Raw genomic sequence first — 21,993 nt, 5'->3', positions numbered from 1 at the left:
TATCTATGGTGTTTTGTATATAGTTTGAGCACAGACTTTACTGAGCAGAATCTGATTGAGTGGGCTTTAGAACTTCTCATTTTAAAGGTTGCTAATGCTATGTTATTGAAAACCAATGAAGTTCAACAAACCTTACACGTGGCAACATAGCATACGCAAGTTCAGGATAAAATCAGATTTTCTTACTTGGCATGTTCCTATTGATTGAACTGCAAAGAGAAATGTGCATCCTGCTGGCTTGGATAATAGTGACAATTTTCAATTATCACACCATAACCATAACCTAACTCTCATTTTATGTAAAGTTCGTAAATTTAAGTTGGTGTCACTCGACATATTAATGTGAATAATAAATAAGTATAGTTAATGTCAAATTATAAAAACTTGATTTTGACACAAACTAAATTAGTATTTCATAAAGAAAATGACATATTTTTTGATTTTTTTTTAATATTGTAGGTGCTGCCCGAATGCTTGCTACATGACTCAAATAGTCAGATCCAATATAAAGTTAGTGTTGATGCTCAAAAATGGTAAAGCAGTCAACGTCGAGTCGAACCACGTAGGCCCGTTGACCCACCACTGAGCGGATGACACGTCGAAGTGGGGCAGGAACGGGTAGCTGGATCCGACTGGTGAGTAATGAGAGAGAATGATATCCAAAGCACCCTGCACAGGTACACAAAAGTGAGCGGGAAGAGCACCGGTGTGGTGCCGGCCAAAGCTCCTCCGACGCTCAAGTCAGTGTTCAGAGAGATCTGAGAGCAGAGTGAGTGAATAGTATAATAATGATTTCAGTCCCCTTTTGTGACAAGAAGGTACCTCTTTTATAGTACCTTTGGAAGAGTGTCAACCAATCCGGTGACGACACGTGTCCTTAGTGGTGACTTGTACTGTACGAGCGCCACGTGTCACCGGCCTCGAGGATCCGAGTGAGTTGACACGGGTCGGGGGCCCAGGAGGCTTGAGCTTGGAAGGCCGGAGCCTATGGGGCCGGAGCCTAGAAGGTCAAGGCCTAGAAGGCCGGAGCCTAGCGGGGGCTTAGCTTTTGGGTCTAGGCCCAAACGACATGATGTTAAGCCTTGTGTGACTTGTCGTTATGCCCAGATGATTAATCATACGAACAGTTAGCATGATTGAGTTCATATTACTGGACAGGAACTAGAAAATGACAACCAATATATCAATTTCTCTATATATATATAATAAAGGGATTTTCCATATGAAAAAGTATAAAACAAAAAAATTATTTATAAATAATTGCCTTCTGTTTTCAACTTTTCATACATGAAGGGGCCCTTATACAGTAGTAACGGTATCACCTAACAGGTTTCACATAAATAAATTAAAAAAATAAAAATAGAGGATATTCATACTGATAAAAACAAATCATCTTTTTTTTTGAAAAAAAATAATATGGATGCTTGTACTGTAGTTGTACAGTTGGACATGTATCTTCCACCATCAGTCTTTGGAACACACACTGAAGCTGAAAAGTGAAAAATAGAGCCAAAGAGCAAAGCTTTGAGCGCTAAAACTCTATCCCTTATCTCCCCTTATCTCCACCACCAAAGAAATCAGGAAAAAACAATGGTCTTTGTGATGGGGAGCTCTTGCTTTTTACACTCTCCCCTCTACCACTCTCGTTTTCCCTCTTCTTCTCACCCCTTTTTCTTGTTTCCCTCCTCCAAAAATGCAGAGACCAAGAGAAGAAGGAGCACTGTGCCAATGGCGTCTCTTCGCCAAGAGGACCCAAACGACGCCGTTTTCTGCAAGAGGAGGGCTATTTTGTTTGTGGGTATTTCGGTTCTTCCGCTCCTGCAACTCAGGGCTGGTGCTTTTGAAGGCTTGACCACTAGTAAGTTGAACTATATTTTGTGCATTTCAAGATTGATTGGTTTCTTCTGGCTATGATGGGAATTTATGAATTTGGGGAAATGGGTTTTGGAAATTGTTTCATTGTAATGGGGTTTCCAATGTCAAAAGCTTATTCAGGCAAAAAAAAAGAAAAGAAAAGATAAAATGCTTACTGAGTTTGTTCTAATTTGTCATTGTAGATAAATAGGTTTGTTGCAATTGGGTCATTGCATTTGAACTTTGAACGTAAGCGTTCTTAGAAACTTTCTTTATTCTCTGACTTTTATTTGCAATTGCTATTTATTTCTGGTGCAACTTATTGGAATTATTTTTCTTTTAAGGATGTATATGCTTCTTTTAAGTGACTGGTTACTCAAATCTCTGCCAATGCATTAGGGTTTTTGATAATGCATTTAAGTTTAAGGGATGCTAATGAAGATGTTGGAACTGAAGTTCAAATCTATGGGAGATTAGGCAATACTAGGATGCTCATGTAATGGCACCATACTAGAATGGGATTGCATCAATTAAGAACTATCCATTTGTAAACATAAGTGATTATCTGATTAATTGTACATTGAATATACATTGAAGAGAATGAATCACCTAAGGCTAGGCATGTGAGGTATACCTTTATATATTTCTGATGAAGATTCTTACAATGTGCTGCATTTTAGGTCTTTTCTTAGCATGGTCTGGTTTTCCTTGTTATAATTATTATAGTTTGTAACCCATTTTCGTCTTGGTTCATGTCTGGTTTATGCATTATTCTTTTCTTTTTTTCAGAAGAAAGTGAGCTAAAGACACCAGAGGAGAATAAAAAAGCAGAGGTCTGAGTCTCTGCTACATTCACTATAAAATCCCAATTAATGTTTTTCTTTTTTCAATGTTTTGTGATAAGGCTTAATGTTCTAAAATGAGTAATTCATTGAACAGCCAGCACTGCAAAGAGATGCACCACCAAATTCCTTTTTGTCTCTCCTGAATGGTCTTGGTATTTTCAGTTCTGGTATACTTGGTGCACTCTATGGATTGACTCAGAAAGAAAAGAAAGCCATGGATGCAGCAGTAGAATCTGTAAGTCTCTATCTACTACCACAGCCAAGTTCTTTTCTTTAAATTCTGAGATAACCCAGACACTAAAGGAGCCTAGTCCCTTTGAAAAGGAACATCAAAAAGTGTAGGACAAATATAATGTTTGTAACTTTGTCCTTTAGTTTGTTTTTTTTCCCATTTTCTTGTATGTTAAAATGCTTCCTTGTCAACTGATCCCCCCCCCCCCCCTCCGGCCCCCTCCGGCCCCCCCTTGTTTCTCTTTTTTATGGAAAAAGAAAGTGAATATTCTACCAATTAATTTCCTTGTCTGAGCTCGAAGAACCATATTCCTTTAATTTTTTGTTGTTGTTACAAGAATGTACTTTTGGATGCTTTGGTTGATTTAACTCGATATCCTGTGGTTGAAATGCACAGATGAAGACCAAGCTGAAAGAAAAGGAGGCTGCTATTGTTTCATTGGAGAAGAACTTTGAATCAAAGCTACGGAATGAACAGGAAGAACGGAGCAAGCAACTCAGAAAGGCAAAAGAAGAGCAGATGGCACTAATAAACCAACTTAATTCCGCAAACAGTACAATTGCAGGCTTAGGACAAGAGCTAAATGGTGAGAAGAGATTGATTGGGGAGCTTAAAATTCAAATTGACAAACTTAAAACCAACCTTTCAAAGGCTGGGGAAGATAAGATAGCACTTGAAGAAAATTTGAAGGAAAAGCTCCACTCAATCGAAGTCTTACAGGGAAGGACTGATTTGCTCAGTTTAGAACTCCAGGATAGAGAAAATAATGTTCAAATTCTTAGCTCTTCTCTTGCTGAAAAGGATTTGGAGTTGAAGGAGTTGAGAGCTACCTACAAGCAAACTAAGGATGAACTAGCCAATGCACTTTCAGATATCCAACAATTGAAAGATGAACTCCAGAAAAATCAAAAGGAATTAGAATCAAAGAATTTCTATGTGGATGAATTGAATGCAACATTGAGTTCTTTAACTTCTGAGAAAGATGATTCTAAAAGGAAGTTTGATGCTATTCAGGAGGAATACGATAATCTGAAAGCAGCCTCCGGGAAAAAGGCAGATTTAGATGCTAAGCTTTTGAAAGAAAAAGAAGAGGAACTTGAGAAGCTAAAGGAAAAGCTTGAACTTGCTAAGATTGACACAAGTAGAAACAAAGAACTAATTGCTGATTTGACCTGTGAGAAAGAAAACTTGAGGGAAATGCTGGATAAAGAATTGTACAATGTAAAGAATCTGAAACATGAACTCCAGATCACACAGGAAGATCTTGGAAAATCCAGAGATAAAGTTTCCAATCTGGAAAATCAATTAAAACAGTCAAAAAATTTGTGCACAGAACTTGAATCTGAGATCTCTAGGGTTCAGGCTGAGTCTGCTGGAGTTAAGGAATCATTGCAGAGGAGCCTGGATGAGGCTACATCAAGTGGTGACGTGATTGTTGGTGAGCTTGCTGCAACAAAAGAGCTTCTGAAGCAGACAAAAGGGGAGCTGCAAATTGTGTCTCGTGAACTAGCAGCTGTTGTAGAAAATCGTGATAGCCTGCAGAACGAATTGGTTGATGTGTATAAAAAAGCTGAAAGAGCTTCTAATGATTTAAGAGAAGAAAAAGAGCTAGTTTCTTCTTTAAACAAGGAACTTCAAGCCTTGGAGAAGCAAATTTCAAAAGACAAGGAGTCCCGGAAATCTCTTGAAACAGACCTGGAAGAGGCTACAAAATCACTGGATGAGATGAACCGAAATGCATTGTTACTTTCCAAAGATTTAGAGAAGGCTAATTCTCTAATTTCTAGCCTTGAAGATGAGAAAGAGGTGGTTTACAAGTCCCTTACAGAGCAAAAGAATGCATCCAAAGAGGCCCGAGAAAACATGGAAGATGTCCACAATCTTGCCATGAGACTTGGCGATGAAAGGACGAGTCTGGAGAAGAGAGTAAAGAAACTGGAAGAGGAATTGGCATCTGCTAAGGGTGAAATACTGCGGCTAAGGAGTCAAATAAATTCGTCGAAAGATCTTGTAAATAAACAGCAACCGCAGAAAGATGAGGACGAAGGCACTGTCACTGTTACTGCAAAGAGAGGTAGGAGGAAAAAGGCTGCCCAATGAGATAGTGAACTATTTTGATTGCCTTGATCTTATTTTCCCCATTGTTTTGAGTATTCATGTATCATACTTTGAAGCCACTTGTTCTTTGGCTTTCTTCGTCTCTGACTCTTAAAATTTTCTCAATATCTTTGCCTTATACAAAAATAGGACACTGAGGGGTGAAGATAATTTGCATGTAACCATTTTTGCCTTGTACATGTTCAGTAAATAGTATCAATTCTGGAGTTTTGTGGATTTGGTAGAAGATTCTATATTTTCCTACAAATGCTGGAGGGCGGCTTTTCAGTGTGATTTTAAGTATTAATATAGATTTCCCAAGAAAATGCACAACCTGCTACTGCTGCATTAGTGCATTGTGCTTGTGGGGAAATAAGAAGGGGATGATAAAAACAGAGCGTGATTCACTAAAAATAACAAAGTACAAACGACCACAGTGGGAGTCGAACCCACGACCTTTTGATCCGAAGTCAAACGCGCTAATCCACTGCGCTATGCGGTCAATATGTTACTATTTAAACTTTTTTCATTGAACTACTCGTGTGGAGCCGTGGAGGATATTGTCGAATATTATTTGGGGCATCTTTCTGGGAAGAAGGGAAAAGGGACTCTTATATTAAAGAAAACAGAATTACATGATATGCTGATTGACTTAATTTTTCGAAGAAATTACAAATTTGGTCCATTTATTTTATACCTAGTTCAATTTTAGTACACAATCTTTTTTAAGTTCTGTTTTGGTCCACTAATTGTTTCATTTGTTCAATAAAGGTCCAGATTTGTGACTTTAAATTCTTTGGGTTGTGTTTTCTTCAATTATAATTGAAGTATAAGTTATATTTTATATTTCTTAGTCATAAAAACAAATTTAGAGTATTAGAATCTAAGAGAATTGAGATTGGGTGAAGTTTGAAAAATTGGTAGTTTCTGGTACCCTACTTTGAGGTCAATTATCTTGAGTTTTAGAACTTCAATTTGAATGATTTTTATATAGTTGTAAAGAAGAAATACATAGCTTTAAAACACGTATATATGTTTGCTGAATTTGAGTGAGATTTGATAGGGTAAAAGGCATGCCAAATTTGATAAAACAAATCTGGACCTTTATTGAACAAGTGGAACAATTAGTAGACCAAAACAGAACTTAAAAAAGATTGTAGACCAAAATTAAACTAGGTATAAAATAACTGGACTAAATTTGTAATTTCCTCTAATTTTCCTACATAAAGAAAAAAGAAGAAATTAAAGTCTTTTGGGAAGAATTAAGTTCATCTCAAACAATTGGGGTTAGTGGTGAGGGTGAATAGGGTGATGAGTTATAATTAGAATACGTTCAGAGTTCGATTTCCTCCAATGTAACAAAAAGAAAAAGTCTCATCACGAAGTAAAACGGTCCTATCTAATCTTAATTTCCAAACAAAATCTAATTGTATTTTGATTAACAATAATGCTGATTATGCCACCTAGTGTCAATGCCAACTAGCGGCTAACCCAGGCTGTAGACCGAGCTATCCCTAATTTTATTTTACTGAATACATTTTAGAGTTTAAAAGATCTCAACCCATCCAACACTCTATCTTCTGGAATCTAGATCCTTTGCTAACCTCCCATCTTCAGACCACTCCAGCCCTCATCTTCAGACCACTTTTTTCTAATTTAGCTGACCCTTTATCCCACTACATTGTCTACTGTTGCCTGCCAACCAATTATGCACTTATCTTTTAGTTCCTCATCCCTATTTAAATTGTGGTTGTGAATATTTGTGTTGGCAAGCTAGCTAGTCTTTAATTAGAAGATTGCTTTTGCTGAATTAAGGACATGTACTTATTTAATTTTTGAAGATTGCCCTACCAAAAAGAAAAGAAAAGAAAGTAAGAACTACTTTTCTGAAAGCAAGTAAGAAAACAAACTTCTGCCCATTAAAAATCCATATACAACCCTATTCATTGGATACATGAATTTTCATTTTTTTGGCTGCTAACTATTAATATTTGATGTAGAAAAATTTGCAAACTGCTGATGCATTGTGCTTGTGGGGAAGTACTCGGGGGTGTTACATGAAACTCCCATGGAAAATAAATATATCCACAAATTGATTAAATGCCTTAATAACTTGGGGTGTAATATGCATAACATTTTGTAAACAAAATTTGATTTAAATCATGGAAATAGGGGATAATAAAAGCAGCAGAGGGTTATGATTCTTCAAATTGGAAGATAAAATAGACTTTGTTAACTTGGTGGACTGGTCACGTAAAGTACACATGGTAAGTATCACAATCTTTCTTAATGTTTCAAAGAAGCTGGAGTAGCTCAGTTGGTTAGAGCGTGTGGCTGTTAACCACAAGGTCAGAGGTTCGACCCCTCTCTCTAGCGTTTTTCTAAAATATTTTTTCACCCAAAAAAATACAAAAGCAAAATAACGCATAACGACCACAGAGGGAGTCGAACCCTCGACCTTTTGATCCGAAGTCAAACGCGCTAATCCACTGCGCTATGCGGTCCTTGTGTTCGTAATGTAACTTGTTTTGATATTAATCATTTTAGTTGTTTCTAACAACAATGAGCTTCCAATTGATTTTTCACGATTATGAGACACTTATTGGCCAAGTCCTCCTATGTATGACTATTTGGATTTTGGAGCAAGTTAACCAAAATAGTCCTATTTAGTCTTGGTATTTTTCAAAATAGGCCCAAGGATATTTTTAAGTTTTGGAGGATAGGAAATTTGAACTTAAGATTTTTCACAATATTGTGGAAAAAATATTACGAATTGGCTTAAGAACTTGGTTAATATCCTATATTGATGATTAGGTTATATTTTTTTATTTATTTATATTACATTAAGTTGTTTTTTTTTCTTCTTAAACTATCATCTTTTATGTTTATCTATATAGTACATTTCTTAATATACTTTTTGAATGTGATCGTAATACCATGTAATAATATGATCAATTTTACTCAAATTATAATATGTATATAATTTTATGGGTTTTTTTTTTAAAGTTCATTTTAGAAAATAGGTTTTTTTTTTTTTTTTTAAGATCCACTATCAAAAATCAAATCCTAATGCAGTCCACTTTAACAGTGGCAATTCACCGTGCCCAACACATTTTTCACCGTTTTTTTTTTTTTTTTCACTTAAGGAGAATTGTCAATGTTAGACAATGACAATTATAGCGATTGTTGGATAGTAGCAATTCTCATTGTGTAACAATCCCCAAAATAAGACAACTTATATAAATCTTCTATCTTTTCTTCCATAAACATGTCAAAAAAAGCATAAAACCAACACAAAACACAAAAATTCAAGCTTTTGGAATAAAATTCTTAATTTTAACAGTAATAATAATTGTCACTGTCTGATAGTAACTATCGTCCAAAATTAAGGCTGCTCATCGGTTGATTCAGATCGGTATTAGAGCTTACCAAAACCAAAACAAAAAAATTCGGTATTTTTTTGTTTCAGTATTTTTTAGTTTCGGTATTTTTTGGTAAACTTTAATTTTCGGTTCGATTTCGGTAATTTTGGTATCGGATACTTTCGGTTTATTTTCGGTTTAATTATAATAATACTAATTATTATATACCAATATAAATTAAAATTTAATCAAATATGATGCATAAAATATAATGTTTGATGAATATATATTTGCACGAGTAGTATTGGTAGTTTAATATAGTAGTATTAGTATTAATTGCAATAATATTAATATTAGTAATAATATATACTAGTATAATTAGTTTAATAATATGTATTAGTACATATCCAATTAAGTAAGTTTGTATATATACCAATAAATATGAGTAGATATATATATATATAGAGGAGTGCTCTAAAACTGATTGGTTAGTAAATTAATACAAAGCTAACCATGCTTTTGGGACCACCACATAACTAATCTCATAATCCAAACCGTCAATTATTTAGGTCATACTTAAAAAATCATCATTGTAAAAAATCAACTAAATCGAAAATTATGTAGTCATCTAATTCAGATCAAATAAATAAACGATCAGTGTTTTCGATAAAAGCATAGAAATAGTTGTTGTTATAATCAAATGACTAAATGACTTCTGATTTTAGGGATTTTTTACAGGGATGATCTTTGAAGTATGGCCTAAAAAATAGTCGGTTCGGATTTTAAGATTATATTGTGCAGTGGGCCCAACATGGTAGTTAGTTTTATATTAACTTACTAACAAGTTAGTTTTAGAGCATTCTTTTATATATATATATATATATATGCATTACTTACCTAAAGATGAGATTCTTATTTTCCAAAAAATAATAACATTTACTTTATTAGAGAATGACTCTATATCTTAACTCACACTTTTGATAATATTAATATGATAACATTATACAATTATATTTTTTTATAGTTGTTTAAGATATTAGTAGTTTAATATTTATTATACCACTAACATAATAATACTATATAAGTATATATAACTAAATTTCGGTAATTGTTTCAGTTTTTTTGGGTATGTATTTCAGTTTTTTCGTTAATAATCGATTCAGTTTCTTTTAGTAATAATTTTCGGTAATCGGTCAGTAGTCGGTCGGTTTGGTAAAAACCAAACCAAAGGGCAGCCCTATCCAAGATAGTTACTACTTGACAGTAACAATTGCCTAGTACTTCCAAATTGCACCCAACTTTTTCAGATCGCTTCCAACACCTCCAGATCGCGCCCACCACTTCCAGATCAGAGGTCGACAAACTCCGATCTGGAGGTGGCCGACCTCCTTCAAGGTTTCGAAGAGAAGAGAGAGAGAAAAAAAAAAGGGGAGAGAGATCGCAGATGATGAGAAAAAGAGAGAACATAGACATAGATCAGAGATTAGAGAGATGACTGTGGTCTCGCCGAATGACGATGGTGCGATCAGAGAAGAAGATGGAGAGAGAGTGAGGCCATCAGAGAAGGAGAGAGAGAGAGAGAGAGAGAGAGAGAGAGAGAGAGAGTACCAGTTTTTTTAAAAGATGAGTTTAAGATTAATTAAGTGGACTTTTTTAGAATATGAGTAAAATAAGTGAGTTTAATTATCATTAAGAGTTCAAAAATGGACTTTATAATAATATTGATTAAGAATTAAAGTTTTATATATCTATTAAATTGTACACTTGTATAATTTTAATGGATTGGTCACTATCGTCAAGTGGTATTACCGTCATATACAAAAATTTCATCCCTCAATTTTGCCAACTACAACATATCCCATAATAAATCAAAGGGAAAAAAATTCTAATAATCTTATCATCTTTTATTACAAATTGAAATTGAAATTCTGATTTTTAGAGTAGAAAATCCCTTTGACAAAAAAAAAAAAAAAAAAGGACTAGAAAATCTGAAAAAGAACAAAAAGAAAAAAAGAAACAAGCGAGCAGTCTCTGCTAGTCTGCTCTCAATCTCATGCTTTGGTTCACGTATGCGCACATTAATTAGTACGCATCTTCTCCAGAGACAAATATCATCATTCCTTAAAAAACAGAGAAGAAGGCTTCCTCGGAGAGACTCTGCAAATTTCCCTCGCCGATCTCTCGACGATCAGCTTCTTCATCCACGCCTTCTCGATCTATCTAGGTTTCCTCTTATACGATTCGCCTTGTTCGATTTCTAATTCAATCTCCCAGTACACGTTTGATTTCATACAAATTCCAACTAGGTCTTGTATTTACTTGAGAAAGTTTTCAACTTTTTCCGTTTGTGTTTTACTGGGAAAATTCCTAGATTCTAGTCTTGTTGGTTTCAGATCCAGTCATCCAAATTTTTATCAGAAATTGGTTAAACTGTGGTTTCAGTGACATGAATGTTAGAGTAGAATCCAGAATTTTCATATAACAAGATTGAATTTTTGGGTTTCAACCTTGTTTTTTAAGCATTGGGCTGTTGTCAACCACTTTATAGCTCAAGAGGGTGTAAAGGGTGTGGCTCTAATTGTTCCAAGAATTATAGACTTGGGTTTGGCTTTGATTGTTGTGAGCACTTGAGAATTGGGGTTTTTTTGTTTCATTCTTTTGGGGAAATTTTAGTGATTTGAGAGTGAGGATCTTTGGTTGTGTGGGAATAGGTTATTGTAGTAGACAATGTTCTATGGTGCATTGGTATGGGACCCTTGGCTCATTGTTGTCCAAATTGTGTGCCTTCAATGTTTGTACTATCTTACACTTGGATTCTTCTTGTCAATTCTGGTTGGGACTCGAGTGTCCCGAATGAGCCTTGTGTATTTCTTTGACTATGCTACTCTCAATGCCTCCACGGTCACCGGGTGGTGCGTCATTGCTTCGTTTCTGCTTAGTGCACTAGCAGGGTGAGAGTTCAATTCTACTTCTCAAATGAAATTCAATTTGGTTCCTTTGTCTTTTCCATCTTGTTGGGTGTGTGGCTGTACATTGAGCTTTTATGGTTGGGAACGCTAATTGGGAACCCTTCTGAAGTTGATATTTCTGTTTGTAAATGTACAGCTCATTAAGTTTGTGTAAATTGTGACTTATCAAAGAAAAAAAAAAGTTGTGTTCGTCAATTGTAAATACACAATTGACTATGCCAACTTCAAGAGTTTAGTTAACTTGCGAATCTTCTTTCTTTACAGCGTGGGTTATCTGCTTCTTCTGATTGAGAGGGCAAAGAAATGCTTAGATTTTTCAGCCACCCTGTACATTGTCCATCTCCTTATATGCATCGTTTATGGGGGTTGGCCTTCATCAATAACATGGTGGGTTGTGAATGGTACTGGAATTGCGGTGATGGCTTTGCTAGGTGAATATCTCTGCATTAGACGTGAACTGCGGGAGATCCCTATACCACGATATCGTTCAAGTAAGATTTCTCCCCCTTTTGGTATGTTAAAGTAACTATAAGTGCCCAACATATAGTTCTCATTGTTTATTTATTTGTTGAATAGTTGCAGCCTGACTGAACTTTCATTTGGTTAAATTTGTCTTTCGGTGCAATTTTATGTTAGTCATGTACTTCATGCTATTTCTGCTACATTTGAGTGTATGCATCAGGAACTTGCAATTTTTCTTTTCTATTTGTTGGTATTTTCTTAAGAAAATAAACTCTATGTCTTTTGCCTATATGAAGATAAAATGATAGTGATGCTCTGCCTTTAAATGACTGCTTATTAAATGAGATTATACATTCTCTGACATGTGTAAGAGCATCTGTCACGCTATATAAGAATTGGTTAAAGGAATTGCATGATTGCCTTTTCCCACTCTTCTAAGATTGTTATAATATATGCAAAATTAATTTGGAACGATTTCCATGCAGATGTTTGACTGATAAGAAACTCAACAGGCAAGAACAAACATTCTTGTGGGATTATAGTGCCTATTTTTCCGCTGCTTTAGAGGAACTTCTGGAAAAGCTCATACCAAATTCATTCAGTGATGTGAAAACATTACCTTAATCTGTGGATTCTTTTGTCTATGGTGGTGATGGCAATTACAGAGATTCAGAGGACAACTGTAGAAGTTTGACACAATGCTATAAATGATGGGAGGTTTGAGCACGTGAGACTAGGTATGCATTGTGTTAGGAAAATCATAATGTACAATTTTAGGTGGTTTTGAGTAGAGCAATGCTTCTTTCTGCCTCTGATTGTTCATTTTTCTTTTTTGCCCTCTCCTTTTCTGCCGCAAAAGATATGCTTTGTTTGTCAATTCAGTTGTTATTATTATTATGATCTGAATGAGTTTCAAGTACTGTCATGATATTTTGTCATTTATTTGTGCGTTCAGACAGTATGTATGATCGGTAAACTGAAATTTTTCTACAGAATGCTAGAACCTTGTAATACAGTATATAAACCCTGTTGGGAATGGCTAAAAACAATTAAAAAAATAAAATCAAAAGTTGTAACAATTTGATTCGGGGTCAGTACAGAAAGAATTAAGGCCATTTCTTTAATTTGCTCTCCATTTTCCTAAGGTCGTAGCTTTCGCAGTAGCTTCATCGATGTTACCTACCAATAAAAGGCCTGTTCAGGAAGACTGTCTAATTCTCCAGAAAGGATCAATTTAAACCCTCAAATTGTTTCTGCTAGAACAACAATTTTTCCTAGGGGACTGGTAAATACTTCCACTACGAAAAAAGGTTGAGGGCATTTGAACGACCGAATTGGGCGTTCAAACAGCTGTGCTTGTGAAACTTCTCTATCAAAAGATAGATATGTAATGTAAAATCAATTTCTCTTAGTGGACTGTCAAGTTGGGAATGTTCTAGAATTTACATGCTACAATGGAATGTTAACAGTACACAAGTTCACCATTTTCTTTGCAGTTGAAGACAAATTTTGCCTTTGCCTGTCTTGTTTAGGCTTATTAACTAGGGTATTTGTGGCAAACATGTGCCTTGGTAAAAATGCTTGGTTAGAAAACTAGAAAAATTGAGGCTGCTGATTCGTAGTTTTAGAGGAGACATTTTGGAGGTCAATTGAAGTACGTTTTGGATGATTGTGTCTCAGAGCATAGAGGGAAATTGGATTTCAGTGAGTGGTTTCACTCAATTGCAGTAGCAGAGATATGCTTTGCTTCCCAATGCATGCGATCTTATGCAGACTTTGTAGATAACGTATTTTCCAGTCAACTTAAGCACTTCATTTTCTGAGTCCAAGTCTGCATTTTCCAAGCTCAATATCAATATCAATAGTGATCGTGATCTTTTCATAAAGCTGACTTTGTACTACAATCGTTGTTGCCTTGGCCTGTAAGTCTCCTTGTTTATCCTTGCACGACATTGCTAGTGTGATTATTTATGCAGTATATATTCTCTATTGACCACCTCTGAAATTGAAGTGAGCCGGGTGTGTCTTACGTAGTATAGATACGATGGTATGGTTGTTATTATAATTAAATCATAAAGTCATAGTTTAGGGAAATCTTCAATTTGTGGCTTTTGGATATCCATTGGAAAGCCAAATCCAAAGTAGTTTACACTTAGCAAATATGAGAATGTTTTCTTAGGGAATGCTAAACCTATTCCTTATCCTCGACTCAGCGAAACATCCTTAATATTCTGGTTTTGCAGTAAATTGAATCAAGTGGTCTATTACAATACAAGTAGGATAAAATTTTCATTCATCAATTGTCTGATTTTGCTTGGCAAATTCCTGCATCACATTTATATATACTTTAAGCTGTTCGGTGTTCAAAATAGCTTATGGTTGAGCTTTCCTTCATCATGCATTGTTATCTCTCACTCCATCCCTCCCTCCCTCCCTCCCTCTCTCTCTCTCTATCCCTCTCTCTCACTCTCTCTCTCATCTGTGAGCAAGAATTTAATTGAGTAGGCAGTAAAGATGAAGCTTAATCAATGGACTCAGAACTTGGAGCGTGAAAAAACTTCAAAATTTCTTAATACAAAACAAAATGATTCTTTGCCTTGGATTACCCACAAAAAGAAAAACACAAGAAACATCGCGGCCTCACTAGAGCTCTTCCTAGACTGCTGCGAAATGCAGAGTTAGTCATATATATCTACTTCTTATCCCATTGTCCTACTGAAGCCCTTTAGGAAGTCATGGTTGAGGCTTCCATAGTGATGAAATGTCGGCTACAGCTTCTCCGACTGTGAGATAGAGTTCGTTCGGTCCAAATGACTCCAAAGTTTTGGATTGTTGTAGTTTTTCCATCACAGTTCCAACGGGATTTGCCAACACAAGCTAGAAAGTAACCAACATCCATAGCACAAGATAAGAAAAATGTCCACCACTAACTAACTGAAAATTCAGAACTCAAGGCAACGCTTTGATTCTTACCTGAAGTGATCTTTTATCCAGCATCTTTCTGAGTTGGTACACCATGTCGGTACCACTGGTGTCGATGGCTGTCACAGCTGAGAGAAGATGTAAAACTGTAAGCGAGATGCAGAAAAAACACTTGCAACCACATTGTTACTTAATGCTAATGTTCTAAGACTAAACCACAAAGTTCAAACAGTGACATACCTGTCATGTCCAAGACTATACATTTTAATGTGCTCTCATTGTTTGCTTTTATCCTCTCTTCTTCCTCCCGAACCCATCTCAATATCCTGTAGTAGCAGAATCCCTAAATCAGATAACTGGAGCAGGAATATGCTCGAATCTATGCTTGTTTAAGACATGTATCCACCTCATAGAGCACAGACAGATGTAAACATGTACAGTAGAGATACCTATGAAGGGGACTGAACTAACCTTTCTTGTAGGTAAGTTGAATTGGCGAAGTAGATGGGTGCCTCAACTGCTAGAATGAGAATTGAAGGAATCCTTAGAGCTTCCCTGTATCTGCTGAGATTTTGGTAAATTTGTGTTCCTGGAATATTCCCTAGAACCATAGTGTTTGGCCTGGTGACATGAAGGAGGATCTTGAAAACTGATACTCCAACCTGAATTGTATAGTTGAAGATGTTAGAGATCCATGACAGAGAAACATCATCTACGATTTGGATAAGTTAAGGGTTCGATTCCTCCCAATGTATATAAAAAAATTAGCACATCAATAGTATAAGACAAGAGATTAGGAATTAGGAAGCTTACCGCAATAGCAAGGCCAAGTGGGACGGAAATGAAAAGAACACCGAAAAAGGAGCATAAACAGGCCACGAAGTCGAGCTTGTCAACCTTCCACAACTGGCATGCAGCTTGATAATCGATTAGTCCGCTCACAGCTGTTATGATGATGGCTGCTAAGATAACATTGGGGGTGTAATAGAACAGAGGCATTAGGAACAGCAGAGTCACAAGCACAGCTGAAGCCATGATAATGTTTGAAACTGCTGTTTGAGCTCCAGCATTGTAGTTTACTGCAGATCTAGAGAATGAACCTGAAAAAGTAAAAGAACATGTTTTTAGCTGTTGCTCAAGCCATTGCATTTGCATTGCTTTAAGGAGAAATAAGAAAAGATCATTGGATCTTCACCTGTGGTAACATAGCACGAAGAGCAAGAACCACAAATGTTCATGAGCCCAATGGCCATCATTTCTTTGTTTCCATCAACTTGGTAGTTTTTCAGAGATGCAAATGTTCTTCCTACTGCAACCCCTTCCTAAAATTCAAGAAAGATGTTTATTAGTAGCCATAGGTGATAGGACTATTCGGTAAGAGCCCAGATTAACAAGGAATTCTTGTATGAACCCGTCATACACGATGTGGATCTCATTTCCTCTATATAACAGTGGGTCCAACATACATGTTGTGAGAAGGAAGTCATAAATGACGGGCTCATGCAGTAATTTTTGCAGATTAACAAGCAAGAAAAACAGAAGGCTTTCTAGAATTGGGTGACTTACTGTGAGTGACAAGATCCCTGTTATAATGCCAGTTTTGATAGCAAGTGCTAGGTAAGGGCCATTAAAGTAGAACATGTTTGATGAGGGTGGATTAAGACCCTTTGGCAAATGGCCAATCTGTAACATAATAAACATTGAATTTAGAGAAGAAATAGAATGAGAATCTTCATAGGATTGCGTTTTGTATTTAAATCAAATTACCAAACTTAGACATAAGTTCTTACAATTGAGATGTGAGGAGCTTTTGAACTGAGGAGGAAGACTAGAAGTGTTGAAATGATGACTGATGTTAATGGAGCAGCTGCAGCAACCCAAAAGAGTTTTGGGTTTCTTTTGCTCTGTGCAAATAAATAAATGAATAAGATTATATATAATTTGAAGAAATTGACAAATACTTGTGAATGAAGTAAGTATAGAGAAGCTTACAATATGTCTTGTTGTGAATAGAAACACCAGGAAGCTGAAGCCCATTACAATAGTTTGCCATGACCACTGCACATCATTAAAGCAATGTCACTAATTTTGAATTCTAAACTCTAAACCAAAATTTATTGATAAAAAAACATTTCAAGTGGAAGTATTTCTGTACGAAACAAATTTTTTTTTTTTTCAAGAAAAAAAAAAATATAAAAATTTTCATTAAATCAAAAAGACACTTTTGCTTATTTAGTCAAACATCACCAAAACAACCTTTTGACACTGTATAAACACTTCCAAACACACGATGATATTATTCTCCAACTATTTGCAATTGGGAACATAAAGTAAACAAGATTATTCTCCAATTATAAAAAATTGAAAAAGGTTGACACCTGCTTGGCTACAATAAAGCGTTATCTAGATACCCACCAATTTTACATATATATTTGGAACCTTTTGATAGCAATGAGAAAGTATCCTATCCTTTCTTAGATACTTTCAAAGTAATTTTTTTTTTCTCAAAGCACTAATAACAGTACCCACAAAATGCTATCAAACAGTTATTTGATTTCAGTCCAAAAATTAAAAATAAAATAAAATGAACAAGTTGCTTCATTACCTCCCCTCTATGGTCAAAAACAGAGGACAAAACAGAGACAAATTGCATTTTGGTTGTGAAGTGGACAATCCCAAGTAACCCTTTCAGCTGCTGCAATATTACAATGACTGAAGCACCAGCCATAAACCCAACTAGAGTTGCCTTTGACAAAAAATCGATTATAAAGCCTAACCTGTAAATCATCAAGGCAGAGAATTGCTTGTAAGTCAACCATCTATGATTTTTTTTTTGTCGGCCACAACCATTTATGATTATTTATTTGCACAAAAATTGATTACTTATTTTCACAAAAATTGTTGGGTACATACGCCCATGCAATGTGTCAGGCTCTAATAAAAGACAAGTGATATCTACTGTTATATGATGAGTTCCACATGACATATCATATATTTAACTTATCGTACAAGAGAAAGAGAAAGATATTGTTCGACTGCTTACATATAAAGAGCCAAAAAAAAAAAAAAAAGCGGTTCTTTCTTATCAAAAAATCATTCTGGGACACATGTACGAGAATGGTTAATTAGAAAAACAAAAAAGAAATTTTGTACACGTATTATTAGACTGAGATCATTGGTAAGGAGACGTGCGAAAAAAAAAAACGCTCTCACTTTGTATGAAAGGTAATAGAATCTCTCTAAGTTGGTCGAATATTTCCTGGACTATTCTCTGTCCAATAAAAGGTAATTATTTTATAAAAAAATAAATAAATTTCAGCAAGTAAAAATGGTCAAAAACTCTTGTGCAAGATGAAGTGCACATGATACGTAGCTGTATTTGTCAGTAAGTTTACATAATATGGTATGCTGTATTGCTTAATTGCTGTTACTATCATTTTCTCACAAACAGAGTAATTATTGTAATTAATTTAATACCTTAGAATACCCAGAGAGGTCTGGAACAGACCAGCAAAGCAGGTGGCAGTGAAAGCCAATTTGAGGTAAAGAATTGGCTCTTCAGTAGGAGAGACAGACTCAGTTAACATTGATCCCATGACCAAAGATGCTATTGAAACTGGACCAACTGCTAGATGCCTAGAACTCCCCAGCACTGAATATATCAGTGGGGGCACAAAGCTTGAGTCTGCATGAAATTAAACCCCAAATAAAATAATTAATTATGCTATTATGGTTGATTATTAAATGCATGTTAACTATAAAACAGAGTTATTAGTGGGATATTGGTATACTAACATAGGCCAACTATTGGTGGCAGATTTGCAAGCTTTGCATAACTGATGCCCTGCAATATTATTAAGAAACAATTTGTATCAGTATCACCTAACTAAAATTCTGAGTTGTCTTTAATTTGTAATCATGTATATACAAAGAAAATAAAACCTATACTATCATATTACATATGGAAAGGAATTAATTAATTTAACATTCACAAGAAGGTTAAAGACAAAAATCATGTAACTAGTTTTAATTTAATAATTAGAATATAAATATAATTAAAAATTTCAGTTAAAAATGGATTGAATGATGATTCAAGGGACATGGAATATATGCAAAGCACACAACCTGGACTTGTTTGTCCATTGAACAGCAATAAATGACAAAACACCATTTCTAGAGGCTCTGTTTGTTTTTTTGTGGGAGTGTGAGGGAGAGAGAGAGATTGATGAATCAATTTTTACCTGAGGAATTGCTAGGCTAGCAATAGTGAGGCCAGAGATGACATCAGACTTGAGGAGCCTAACATTGTACTCAGGACCCCACTGGAATATTGGGAAGAAAAATTGAAGAGCCAGAAGCAGTTTTGTGAACCAAGTTTGGTTCTTGAACCTGTGAAGTGGGTTTTCAGGGAAGAAGATCTCAGCCAGTCTGTGCTTGAGTTTCTGCAGAGTGGTCTGTTTTGGTGGCAAGCAGACCCTATGAATTTCATGCATTGCTGCTGCCTCTGTTGGGATTCTCACAGTGGTTTCATGGTGGTGTGGAAGGTCTTCTACTCTGTTTGAGTTCACACCCATCTCTCTCTCTCTCTCTCTCTCTCTCTCTCTCTCTCTCTCTCTCAGAATATTGTTAAGGCCACCACCCCTGATGAAGGTTGAAGTAAAAATGACAGTGTGGGCTTTGAATTTATAGAGGTTTTGAAATAGAAAAGAGAGGAAGGGAAGGAGGCAAGTGTCAAGATGGTAATTATTAGATAGTTCTCTTTTTTTTGTTTTTATTTTTGTTTTTTTTTTATGAGGGCAGTTTGGTATATTCTTTGTGCTTTTACTTTAAAATAAGGTAGAATCTAAAAAAGTACTATAATGCTACGGTTTTTAAATTATTTGTCATTTCATGTGTCAATATTTTACTTGTTATGAATAAATAAGTAGTAGAATGAATCATATAAATCATCAAAATATTGCCACATTATTTAGAATCCAAAATTGTGTAATTATAAAATTTCTAACACTACTTAGATATTAATATCAAAACACAAATTTTAATAAAAATTTTGGTAGCACCAAAATTGAACGAAAAAAAGGGATTGTCTCTCAACATTAAACCATTTCTTTTTGGCCAAACAAAAAAAACCATTTCTTTGAATTGAAGAGGAAAAAAAAAAACAGTTGGGCCATCCATGGTTTCTGTTGAGGCTAGTGATTTTTTTTTTTGAAGAAATAAAATAATGGATTTTTTAAGTAAGTTTTGAAACTATGTTAAAGTTTGTTGTGCGAAAGCTAGTCCAGAATATCCTCGGTTATAAAAAAATATATATATATGTTGAGTAACAATTAATTTTTTTATTTATTTTGAGTTTCAGTGTAGAGAGTAACTTAAATGTAATGTGGTGAGCTTTATTTTTATTTTTTTTCTGACGCACAATTAAAAAGAAAAATATTATAAAAGATGTTAATAAAAAAATAAAAGAGAGAGTAAAAGATGTTATCATAGAAAAATGTTAACAAGCTACCGGGGGAAAATGTAATAATGTATAACGAAAGTGGTAGGAAATAGTGTTCTGATCTTCACCCAAAATATATTTGCATAGGTTATGTGTACAATTGAATGTATATTGGTGATGTCACAGTAATTTTCAAGTTTATAATTTCCTTTTAATAAATTAACACTACATAAATCATTTGTCCGTAATTTATCCAAAAAAATGTTGTGTGCTACAATTACAGAATTACTATCAGGTGAAGTGATATATAGCACGCATTATGGTGGGCCCTACGGAATACTCTTGTGATTCATTTCTGGTTATGTAGGGTCATTACTTTTTGTTATATTTATGAACAAAAATATCTAGGAATGTGTATTCTAATCTGCACACTAATTGTGTCTATGATTCATGTGTGGATGTTAATAAGATATTATTGCTCTTGATTTCCATATTATCCATGTTCTGAACAGAATTGTTGAGGTCACTAAATTTGTTCACATGACAATGTTTTATTTAATTTAAATTTAGAGTTATTTTTAACCTTATTTATCTCTAACAAGATATAGATAATAACACATCAATTGATAAAAAAAAAATATATACTATTATTGGAGGAAAGATCAAGAGAGGATGCCTATAAAAAATGAAAAATGTGGACATCTTTATTCATGTTGAGAGTAATATCTCACACCCAAATTGTAAAGTCTTGCATAACATAATATAAAGTTTTGAACAGTTGAATTTATTCATTTATTGTCAATTAATTTTGAATTGAATATTCAAATTCCTTCATAATAAGCTTGCAATTCACATTCACGCTCAACAACTACAACGATTCTAATTATTGAGCCTAGACATGCAACAAGTAAAATGACATTATTGTCCCAATTCCAAACAAACTGAATTGTTGGGTTTACACGGGACTTCAACTTGCTTATGATATTGGGTTCGAGTTGTACGACAGAGCATGGGGTTCTTGTGGAAGAGGCCAAAATGATTTTAAGAAAAATGCTTTTAAGGATGGGGTTTTTCTAATTTACATTTTGTGAGTAAATTATTGGGTTATTGCTCATATAATTAAGTAATGTTTGGTTTATAACGTATCTTAAAGGGATGGTTAATGGTTCTCTCCCCTAACTATAAATTTGGCAGCTGCCTAATTAATTCGTTTGGCTTACAACCTGTGACAGTGAAGTTCGGTTTATGATGATTTAATTTAGGTATTGACACAATCACTTTTTTTTTTTTTGTCAATCGACACTACGAGTAAATGAGTGACCACTATATAGTATAAACTATGATGTGTATATTCTTCGATGATTAGACAAGTGAATCACACCCTATTGTTTTAGTAATCTTTGATTATCATTAATTTGCTTAAAATTAGGAGAAAAGTGCAAAGCTTAAAGGTTTTAAAGAACAATGACTCACTCACAGTCACATCAGAGTAAAACCAGAGACGTAGTGTAACTGCGTAAGTAACAAATAGGATTTATATCCTGGTGGTCGGCCTAGCCGAATCACCCCTAGTTCTACCTCCGAGCCTCCAAGAGTAAGCTTTCATTGAGTTAAGTACTAAATTTGGATTCCTCGTCATTGTTTTGATGTTGATATTGTGTTTATCATCAAAACCACATTGTTTCAAACTTCTATATAATTATTTTTTTATATAAATTTTAAATATTATATCATATAAAAATACTTTAAAGTTAACTAATTAGTAAATTAATACGAAATTAACTACTATTCTGAACTCACCATATTATGT

General features: G+C 34.8%; 3 protein-coding genes and 3 non-coding genes across 6 annotated transcripts; 3 read left to right on the top strand and 3 right to left on the bottom strand.

Moving 5' to 3' along the window:
- Nucleotides 1-1,467: 1,467 nt before the first annotated feature.
- Nucleotides 1,468-5,265, top strand: MFP1 (MAR binding filament-like protein 1). Its single transcript, XM_086242606.1, has 4 exons — nt 1,468-1,858; nt 2,644-2,687; nt 2,794-2,934; nt 3,328-5,265. Exons 1-4 carry the CDS (start codon nt 1,591-1,593, stop codon nt 5,029-5,031), a joined length of 2,157 nt encoding a protein of 718 aa, XP_086098732.1. The 5' UTR covers nt 1,468-1,590; the 3' UTR covers nt 5,032-5,265.
- A 191-nt stretch (nt 5,266-5,456) lies between these two features.
- TRNAR-UCG (transfer RNA arginine (anticodon UCG)) lies at nt 5,457-5,530 on the bottom strand. Its single transcript has one exon. It is a non-coding gene; the product is annotated as a tRNA-Arg (tRNA).
- Nucleotides 5,531-7,330: 1,800 nt separating this feature from the next.
- Nucleotides 7,331-7,404, top strand: TRNAN-GUU (transfer RNA asparagine (anticodon GUU)). Its single transcript has one exon. It is a non-coding gene; the product is annotated as a tRNA-Asn (tRNA).
- Nucleotides 7,405-7,458: 54 nt separating this feature from the next.
- TRNAR-UCG (transfer RNA arginine (anticodon UCG)) lies at nt 7,459-7,532 on the bottom strand. The gene has a single exon. It is a non-coding gene; the product is annotated as a tRNA-Arg (tRNA).
- A 2,883-nt stretch (nt 7,533-10,415) lies between these two features.
- Nucleotides 10,416-12,742, top strand: LOC147287185 (structural molecules protein). Its single transcript, XM_086239561.1, has 3 exons — nt 10,416-11,341; nt 11,624-11,850; nt 12,307-12,742. The coding sequence occupies exons 1-3, from the start codon at nt 11,118-11,120 to the stop codon at nt 12,312-12,314; spliced, it is 459 nt and encodes a 152-aa protein (XP_086095687.1). The 5' UTR covers nt 10,416-11,117; the 3' UTR covers nt 12,315-12,742.
- A 1,170-nt stretch (nt 12,743-13,912) lies between these two features.
- On the bottom strand, nt 13,913-19,361 carry SULTR3;4 (sulfate transporter 3;4). The gene is made up of 13 exons (XM_086239557.1): nt 18,985-19,361; nt 18,539-18,587; nt 18,221-18,428; nt 17,349-17,520; nt 16,736-16,801; nt 16,534-16,647; nt 16,310-16,426; nt 15,939-16,065; nt 15,557-15,843; nt 15,215-15,405; nt 14,984-15,069; nt 14,795-14,871; nt 13,913-14,698 (listed from the first exon to the last, which is right to left on the bottom strand). The coding sequence occupies exons 1-13, from the start codon at nt 19,315-19,317 to the stop codon at nt 14,555-14,557; spliced, it is 1,971 nt and encodes a 656-aa protein (XP_086095683.1). The 5' UTR covers nt 19,318-19,361; the 3' UTR covers nt 13,913-14,554.
- Between the last annotated feature and the right edge of the window lie 2,632 nt (nt 19,362-21,993).

The sequence above is a fragment of the Dryas octopetala genome, chromosome 4 (genome assembly GCF_963921425.1).
Source record: "Dryas octopetala chromosome 4, drDryOcto1.1, whole genome shotgun sequence".
NCBI classification, from domain to species: Eukaryota; Viridiplantae; Streptophyta; class Magnoliopsida; order Rosales; family Rosaceae; genus Dryas; species Dryas octopetala.
The sequence above is the reverse complement of the archived record's forward strand: the minus strand, read 5'-3'. Positions and strand labels throughout refer to the sequence as shown.